The sequence below is a fragment of the Lepisosteus platostomus genome, chromosome 26 (genome assembly GCF_059453375.1).
Source record: "Lepisosteus platostomus isolate fLepPlt1 chromosome 26, fLepPlt1.hap1, whole genome shotgun sequence".
Classification (NCBI taxonomy): Eukaryota; Metazoa; Chordata; class Actinopteri; order Semionotiformes; family Lepisosteidae; genus Lepisosteus; species Lepisosteus platostomus.
Genome location: NC_142636.1, coordinates 13515472 through 13525337, shown reverse-complemented (window position 1 = coordinate 13525337; position 9866 = coordinate 13515472). Strand labels below are relative to the sequence as shown.

The window sequence follows — 9866 nt, the reverse complement described above, 5'->3', positions numbered from 1 at the left end:
AAAATTGGCAAAATAACCCACAAAATTATTTCATGAATGGAAAGGAGTATCTTTATTTAACTTATAGTTCATCAAGTTGACACTTAACATAAATTTCCACCCCTATGAAAACTACATAATTTTATACAATGCAGCACCTAATGCTTAGATTTATCTTTTAATAAGCTGATTTGTGTCTATGTTCTTCATCATGTTTATTTCTGATAATAGACATAATCCATTAACTTGAATTCTGCTTAAAAGACACTGGACATGAATCAATATCCACCATAAATAGGGAACACATTCAGTTTGTTATTATATTCACCTGGAGATCACCTCTCTCTTTGCTTTGTAAAACAAAAAAACATCAATTCCTGTCTATTTAATAGCAAAATCCCTCTCGCTGATAGCAATCAAAAATTACAATTTTCATTTTTTTTCTATTTCTGAGGTGTTAAATAAGAAAAGAGAAGAAAAGCTGCAGAAATATAGTGTAGAGCCCGTAGCTCAGAAGGCTATAACATCACATCAGCACACAAGGGTCGTTTTTCTCCCAGATCTGCTTGGCCAGCTCGGCCATATAAAGGACGAAGGAGCGCCTTCTGAGCTCGGGAATGTCCTCCTGCAGAGTTTTCCTGAGGCTGGGGAAGTCGAACTTCTCCGCCTGCAACCCGGAGACCAGGAACACGGAGCTGTCGGAGAGCTTGGCCCGCTGCAGTCCTTCGGCGCAGGTCTGCCTGACCGCCAGCAGGGCGGCGTCCTCGCCCTCCCCCGGCTCCCCTGCCCGCTGCGGCTCTCTCGCCAGGTCCACCCTGGAGAGCACGAAGCAGAAGCCCTTTCTCGAGCCGGCCAGCTTGCGGGCGAGGAGGACGGGGCTGAGTCTCAGGCGCTCCGAGGACAGAATGATGTAGAAATCGCAAGGCGGGGGCCCGATCTGGGGGGCACCGTCTGCGGGGGGCGGGTCTGTGTCCGTCAGGCGGCCCATTCCAGGGAGATCCCACAGTCTGACATCGGGGTGAGTGGGGAGGGGGTACGCCGCAGGTTCTGTGGTGGTATCGGTTACCCCAGTGGGGGCGGCGCCTTCATCACCATCCTTCAGCCCCCGGAGGGCATTGACAAAGGTGGACGCCCCGCATCCTGCTTCTCCGACCACCCCGATGTCCAGCTGGAAGTGATCCAGCGCGCTCAGTATGGCGTGGAGTTTGGACGCCTCGTCGGTCAGGTCGTCGGACTGAAACACGGCCCGGATCGTTTCCAGGTCCTCGCTGCTCATTTTCTCCATCTTAACGACTTCCGGCAAGGCGCTCCTAACGAGGAGAGAGCACAGAGATGACCTTCGTGTCGCTAAATCACAGCACAAGCAACGAGCACGGAGTGGGGCGTCCCTGTGTGGGATACCCGTCAGTCACAGGACACACCCAGACAAGCACATACTCACACCCTCGCTCCCTCACACTTGAAGAAGGCCCTGCAGCCGAAACGTTTTATTTTCTTCTCTTTTCAGCAGGGAATTAACCTGTACGTGTTTTTTGGCAGCTCGAACTACTCGAACTACTTCACTCGCACCAGGGCCGATTTCCCCCAGAAGCCAGTGAACCTACGAGCATGTCTTTGGACCGTGGAGGAAATTTCAAGGTCCATAGTCTCTAATGTAAAATAAAAAGGTGCAAAAAGATGCTGCAGAACAATTGTTGTTCAATTGTTTAAGAACAGAGGCGTTCTTCAAGAACAGACATGGTGTCAGATGCACCCATAGTGCAAATGACATTGAAGACACACCCCCTGACAGTGGGTGGGGTAAATATAAGACACACCCACAATGGGTGTGGTACTACATCAGAGACGCCCACAACTGGTGTTTTTTCCCTCCTGCCGAGGTCCACCGGGTTAATATTTCAGGCTTCACACCTGAATGAGGGCAGTTCTGAAACTCAGAAATTTCAATCCTTGGCTGATACTAATCACAAATCCCATCTGACTTTTTTAAATCAGAAAGAAACAATTTTTGTTTCCTGCACCCCAAACAGAAATCTGACACCAACGAGTCTGTGATTAAGACCTCGGGCTCGGGGGAAAACCCAAAACTTGGTTGGGAAAAAAAGTTGGGGACCACTGCAGTAGAGCCAAGATTGGCCATCGCTGATCCCCACACTTACGTCTTGGTCATGAACTTGGGGCCCCGAATTTCCCTGGTGACGTTGACCATGAACAGGCTGAACGCCTTCTTCTTCAGTTCTGGAAAGGCTTCGGTCAAGATCTTCTCCAGATCGGCAAAGCCAACAATGTCGAGTTCCAAATCCGGCAGGACGGATTCCCTTCCCAGGGAAGCGATCTGCTGCTCCCTCATTCTCTCCCAAGCGCAGGTTTTGCAGACATCGCGATTCCTGCTGATGGGAAGCAGGTCCTCCTCCTTTTCCGGGCGGACAAAGTAGACAAACTTCTGCTTTTTCTGGATCTCGGCGGCCAGGAGGGCGTTGTCGTCCTGGCAGCGCTCGGACGTGATCACGACGAGGACGTCGTGCAAGTCGACGTTCAGCTTCTGGGCGCCGTCCTGGGAGCTGAAGGAAGGGGTGGTCAGCCCCGGCAGATTCCAGATCCGCACGTCGGGATGCGCGGGGTGGGGGAACATGGCGGGCTCGGCGGCGCCCTCGGCCTCCCCGGCCGGGCCCGCCCCATCGCCCCCCAGCCCCCGGATGACGTTGATCAACCTCATGTTGCTGGCGCGCGACCCCCCGGTCACCGCGACGTCCAGCTTGAAGCGATCGTACAGGTCCAGAACCGCCTGCAGCTTGGCTTCTCCGTCCACCAGTTTGACGGACTTGAAGATGGCCGTCACCCTTTCCAGGTCTTCGTCTCGTATCTTGCCAGCCATCGCACGCCTGGAGGGCACATTGGAAAGAGGAAGGCCCTTAGTTAATGGGTGAAAAGTTAAACACCTTCAGCTGAAACCCTTCACAAATGTTGCCAGATCTGCGTGGGTCTCTCGACAGCAGAACCAACCTTCTAAGGAGCAAGTAAAGGTTTATTCCAGGCTGAGAAGAGAAGAAAAGAAACACAACGTTTCGGCTGTGGAGCCTTCTTCAGGTGTCAGACACCCAAAGAAGGCTCCACAGCCAAAAAGTTCTGTTTTCTTTCTTCTCTTCTCAGCCTGGAATAAACCTTTACTTGTCCCTTTGCAGCCACGCATGCTGACGCAGCTCCCTACTTGAACTACTTGAACCAGCCTTCTAGTTCTCTCCAATGTGTGTGATAACGACACAGCGGACTCTCCTGGCAAACCACAGATGGCGCCTTGGACTGAGGGATCATATTGCACTTTTAAGGCTCTGATCAACAGCACAGACGAACTGCCTTTGTGGAAAACCCTTCCACCACGGCTCAGAGACAGAGAGATCTCAGAGAAAAGTTCAAAGAGAACAAAGAAAAGGATATGCTATTACTCCGGGATGCGAAAGGCTGTGCACATTGTGCTGTCATCCAACTACTATAAATATTTGTTTTGACTCAGAACATCTGCACACCTGTAACACCAATATTTACTGAAGCCTCTGTGTATCTGTGCCTCATTTATTTGCACGCAGAAACGTACGCACGCAGCATCCATATTTCTGTTACACACGACACTGACGGAATTCACTTCAGGTCTGTAACGACCATTCATCTTCTGTCAGAATTAAAGTGATTTTAATCCTCCAGCCACAATGGAGATTGCTGATGCATGTGATTTCAGGTAAAACAATTTTGTAAGGTTGGTTGGAATGTAAGGTAGCCCTTGGATTGTGCGTTGGTTTAAATAATCCTTATAAATTGTTCTTGTGCAAAGAATTTAGGTTTTGCTGGTACAGAACCTGCCCTGACAAGGTCAGATGCTCTTTTGTCTTACAATCCATTTTTCACTTTTCCTATTCCTGTTTTTTTTTTGTGCACAAGCTCTTGCTGTTTCGAAGCAGTCTTTTCTATGTGTTGTTTTGAAATCAAACATGTTGCAAAAACGACTTCGGGAAAGGCCATCCATTTTATGCATTTCGTGCGGCTGAAGAGAGATTTTCCACATTTGTTCCCTGCCTGGTGCCGATTCAATAATGCAGAAGAAGAGACGGGAGGTCTGATTGCTCCTTACCTGCTCCGGAGGGGTCTCGGTAGGGCGAAAGGACGGGCTGCTCTGAAGCAGGAGCTGTTGTTTCCGCAGGCTCCACCAGCCGCACAGTGAGAGTTGCGTGCTGGCACAGCGGAGCTCCAAACAGATGGGTGTTGGCTGCTGTGCTGTCAAGGGGGCAGTACCAGAAACCTCAACAGGTCGCAGGTCTATCCTGATTGCAGCAGAGAGCTGCAGGTTGGAAGAGATAAGAACAAGTGCAGTGTGTTAGTATGAAAACAAGACCACAAGCCACCGATGATCATCACTGGAAAATGGCTGACCATGCTGTAGATCCCCAGTCATGCAGATCCCAATAGATTAAGGTTCATGGGGTGTTGCACAAGGCATTCTGAATCTACCAGCCAAATCTGTCTTGGCGCACTGTGGACAACATATTTCGTCACAGCTTCACTAGTGAAAGATTATCGCAGTAAACTTGTAGGGTTTGCAATTTTCTGAGGGTTGTACCGTCTTTGTGCCAAACTTTTCAAACTTGTTATATCGTCTTTGCCTCTCCATGTTTTTACCATGATTTAGTTCACTTTATTTTCGTTAGTGTCAATGTGCTGTTCTACTTCACTGAACTGCCATGATGTCTCGCGTATTTAGTGCACATTACTGTACTTTTACCATGATTTTGCTCTTCACTCTACTACACTGTACCTTGCTTTGATTGTGTTGTTCCACACTTGACTACACTTTACTCTGCTTTTACTATGTTTTACACGTCATATATTACAGTTTGCTTTCTCCATTGATTTCACTGCACTTTAAAACATGTCACACTGCATTTACCCTCATTTCACTGTGCTTTACAGATTGTACCATGCTTGTCTTTTAGGAAGATGAATTGTAGCATGAGATGAACATTGCACTGTGTTTAACTTGTCCCATTTCAGAAGAGGTTAGGCTGCCTTCCACAGAGCTCTCACAGCAGAAGACTGCAGGTGGGCTTTTCAGCCAACAGCCCTCTCTGAGAGACACATGGCTACTTTTTCTTCATGTTTGGAATTGTTCTTACTTTCCAGCAACGTAAGCTCCACAGAGCAAAATGGGAATGTTAGCATTCTTCCTCTAAGCTTCTTACCTGTATTTATCGGCCTTCTGTTCATACTTAAATAGGAATGACCTCCATCCATTAAATAGCCTTTTGTTTGAACTCCAAACATTTGCCTTCTGCAAACCCTCTGTTTTGCCTGTGTTCACACGTAGGGTTTATAGTCTGTTTATTTAATGAGTCATGAGTGGGGCTGATCTGATTAAAGAAATAAATTGAGCCAACACAGCTGTCTCTCTGTCCGAAGCAGCACAGAACACAGGCACCAGTACATCTTTACCTGCTGGAGCTCTGCCACTTTCCTGCCTCTCTTACTCATCGCAAGACAGGGTGCACCCTAAACGGGGCGCCAGTCCACTGCAGATGGACATCACACGCAGACAAAGACACACACTCACTCAGGGCCCAGGGCCAATTTCCCCAGAAGCCATTTAACCCACCAGCATGTCTTTGGACTGTGGGAGGAAACCAGAGCACCTGGAGGAAACCCATATGAACATATCGGGGGAACATGCAAACTCCACACAGACAGCACCCCAGGAACTGAACCCAGGGACCCAGCAATGTGAGACAGCAATGCTGACAACTGCATCACCATGCCACCCCCCTGCAGATATCCTGCCATACGAACAGGTCTCCAACAGATGAGGATTATTCGGAATTGATATGACTGGTAAAATAATAAAAAAAAACAGTGGTGGTCATTTCTGAAGCACATTTGCCTCTCTGAAAGTTAAATGCTCTGATGCACCCAGTGCTGCTGGGGCATGAGAAAATCTTTTCCATTTAGGGATCACAACGATCCTGAAGACTGTTGAGCCTCCCCTTCAGAGGAAACGCAGCTGACAGCTGAACTGATTACAGAAAAGAAAGGAGCTTTGGGTTTTTTTTTTCCCCAAAGCTGGGGCATCAATGCCCTCAAATAAGGTGGCTCAGTACAGGCTTCTCATTAACAACTCTGTTTCCTTTGCAAGTGCAGTTTCTGAGGTACTGTGGAAGAGATAAGGATTATTGAAAATGCAAACTGCTGCCAGGGAAAGATATGATAGCTATCCTTGTCACTTTCATTTGCATGCCTTGGGGGAGACAGTCACACCAGGAACTGTAGCTCTTTTTAGAATATTGTGTGTGGTTTGTTCACACTTAAAGAAAGACACAGAAGTTGCTCCCCTTACTATGTGTGGTAGGTCATATTGCACAAATGTATCCCAAGTGTTTTAGAGCTCGTCTGAATATATGTTTTTTCTTTGAAAAAATGTGCACATTGATGCCCTGATAGTTTCTGTGTGGACTGGATGAAGAACGCGAGATATACAGAGAAATAAAACTTAGTAAAAACGGGTAGTTGCATCCTGCTGAGGCATGTGTTTGTGAGTCCTAAATAAGATTGGGAAGAGAGATTGATTTTCAGATAGTTTAAGTGACACCATCTTGTGAACTTTCTGCTATTTAAGAAATAAAGGTGTACAGTAGCCTATTAGCGCACGGAGAACATTTTTTTGCGTTTAAGCAAGATAACATTGCTTTAAGTATGTATATATAGTCCAGTATATTGCGCCAATATATTAATATATTGTAATATATATGCAATAATATTGTCCTATGCAAAGTTCGATTTTCATTAACAAAAAAAATATCGTCACACTCCTCTGTGGCGCAAATTAATTGGTGTGATGGATCACGTGTGATGTCTTATTTACGGGAAGAATAACACCCTGCTATTCAGCATTCCTGAGATAAACGCATGCTATTTTCACCATTTTTGTAAATAACAGAAAAGACACGACTTCACTAACGTATATTTTACTGATGTGAAAAATCTAGATAGGCTGCCTGATCTTTAAACAGTGAACAGAATACGTTTACGACGAGTTAACAGTACGTATACCTACTGTTGGTTTACAGTCCTTCTGTATAAAAGCATAAAACACAAAAAGCTTTAAGCCTGTGCCTAAATCGAATACCTTGATTGATTGCTCGAGTCCCATGCACAGCTGATAAAGTCAGAGCGCAAGAAAGGAAAGTTACAAATGGGAAACTCCATTCGTCCGGAAATGTGAGTCTTTGTAGCGCCAAATATTTCAGGTGAAATACCGACTGCGTGTCCGTTAGCAGCACGGACAAACTTAGCAATGGCTCCCGGCACGACAAATAAGCTCATTCAAGTCATTTTGAAGGGGGCAAACACAGAAGTACCTTGTGCGCCAGTGGCTGCTCGTCCCTTCATGTCCAGCAGAGGTCGCTATCAGCACACTGACTTCATCGCCGGCTCTAACGCAGGACGGCGGACCGGTTACATTGCTGCAGCAGTCTATTAACGGCACACGTTTAACACACCATGAGATGATTAAAGACGATGTTTTTACACGGTCATCCTCGATAGGTGAACAGAGATCGCCATGCTTTTTCTCCCGCTCTGAAAGGACGGGGCCAACAGCGTGCGCATGAGAGGGCACTCGCATCGGCCAAACGCACACCGAGCCTGCAGTGCGCTGACTTCAGGAGATCTGGTGGTCAGTTATCGCTCCTCATCAGTGAGGTTTAAAAAGGCAAGACTTCGCAAGACTTGCAGGGAAACTCAATGCGTTCTGAGCTTTCCTCCCAGTAACCCCGTTCAGATTCTCCGTGTTTAAACGCGTTGCGCTTGGATGGGAAAACTAATACACGTTCTGTGGATTTTACACCGCTACAGTGTGGAAGAAAGACGTGATCAGTCACACGCACACCGCCCGGAAGCGTGTGTACGTGGTCACAGTCGGTTTTGAAGAACGACAATATGAAAAAGAAGGTACTTTCGAGTCATCGTTAGTGTTGTTCCGGGTAGCTTTCATGGCTCTAGATAGCATCTGCATCTACTGTCTAAAACGCACCTGAACCGTAAAACCCAAGAACACTATCAGTGCCTTTCATGACCAATACCTGTGCAAGAGGACTGAAAATGTATCGATGTATAAATCATACATTTTCATAATCATGAAGATTGTATTGCTGACTCCTTGGGGGATATCGCTGAGTAGTAAAAGGACAATATTTAAGTGCAGTTCAACTGTACTACAATTGGCTTGTTTATCTGTCGTCCGCATTTGACCACAACACGTTGGGAAAAAATGCGGAACGTCAGAACCCTGAAAACACAAAAATAACCCATTTTATAAAGAAACCAGCTCCGAGAAGCAGGTATGCTGCGTAGACGTGCCACCAGGCGGCAGTGTGACGAGGGCCGGTCGCCTCTCGGCAGGATGCGAGTATCCGCTGCGCCCGGGGAACAGGTGCGTGTGCGGAGGAATGACGTCACCCTAACAGGTCCAGTGTCATTCTAACAGGCAAACACGGCAGCGGTACTTCGTCAATGTTAATGTTTTCGCCACCAGACAGGACTGTCTTAGTCCTTGCTCAAGGCCTATGACCTTCAGTACTCTTTCATTACATACACATTTCCAAGCACTTAAAACACAAATAAAGAAGTACAATTAAATAATAAAAAGGCGGTTCAGATGACTGAGCTAACTGGTCATTCCTTTTTACACTGAAACAGACACACAGCGTACGGCTTTAAATATATTTCTGTAAATCATTATGTAATATCATAATTATTCATTATTGACTCCGGACGTTGCACTCTTATTCTGTTGAATGCCGGGAGTTTTCCTAAGATGTTTTTAAATAAACGCGAATAAAGCAGGCGGTGTAAAACGCTTCATCCGTAAAAAAAAAAAGCCGACAGTTCACCTGTATAAACTGTTCCAATTTCTCAGTGATCTTGGAGAAAGAACGATCACCTTACAGAGAATCGCAGTGGAAATCAGAATGATTTGGGTGGATAATGTGGATGACCGAGGGTGTGTTGAAGAAAAGGAGGAGTGTTTTTAAGGTTTGTAAGAGTGACTGTGAACTTTAAAATAACTAAAATGACGTTATTGACGTTATTGTTCCAGGGCGTTAACCGAACAACAACAAAACTAACTTAGCCCGAGGTTTAATTACTACTTAACAACAACACCTAGAGAAACTGTGATAACCACCTAGCTATTCAAAATACAAAAATACAATGATCTGGGCTGTTAAGGAAATGCACCAGCCCACAGAAGTTTTCTTTTCTTATGTGCAGAACACCCGAAATCGCAATCATTATTTGGCATCTATTGCGTACTTTGATTTTAATCTTGCACTGAAGAAAATTAACATTCATTTTAGTGTCATAAAGGTCATAAACCCACCCAAAGGGGTCCTACACCTATGAATAAACAAATTGCAAATAATAGCAGCGTTTAATGTTTGTCAAACCTTTGGAGTCATTAACATAGTACCATAACTTACTGGCATCGGTTAGAAATTAAGTCATATTTATCCCATATTCATACAGCTATAGGTAAATATGCGGTAAATTGTATTTTCCTGCATACGTTCATCATGGATGTTTGTTTAATAGATTGAAACAGATCTGTACACTAGTCATAATAAATCACACTCTACAGAATTGCATTGAATACAAGTCGAACTTCACAAGACGATCTATCAGAAAGTATCTATTAGGCATTCGGTTTAAGAGGCTTAAAGTTGCTCGCAGAGAATTTCAGATTTTAATCTTCAAACACACTAGTTCGGAAATGAACATCGATGGGACCGTCAGTAACAAATAGAATAATTGAAGTAGTCTGAGGGTTTCATTTATCATGAAATAATCAATAG

The 9866-nt window shown here is 45.6% G+C and overlaps 1 protein-coding gene across 1 annotated transcript; it reads right to left on the bottom strand.

Annotated features, from left to right (window-relative positions):
• Positions 1 to 25: 25 nt before the first annotated feature.
• On the bottom strand, positions 26 to 8990 carry LOC148640241 (interferon-inducible GTPase 5). The gene is made up of 5 exons (XM_088620909.1): positions 8907 to 8990; positions 7374 to 7488; positions 4103 to 4309; positions 2139 to 2861; positions 26 to 1289 (listed from the first exon to the last, which is right to left on the bottom strand). The coding sequence occupies exons 4-5, from the start codon at positions 2852 to 2854 to the stop codon at positions 506 to 508; spliced, it is 1500 nt and encodes a 499-aa protein (XP_088477035.1). The 5' UTR covers positions 2855 to 2861; positions 4103 to 4309; positions 7374 to 7488; positions 8907 to 8990; the 3' UTR covers positions 26 to 505.
• Positions 8991 to 9866: the final 876 nt, after the last annotated feature.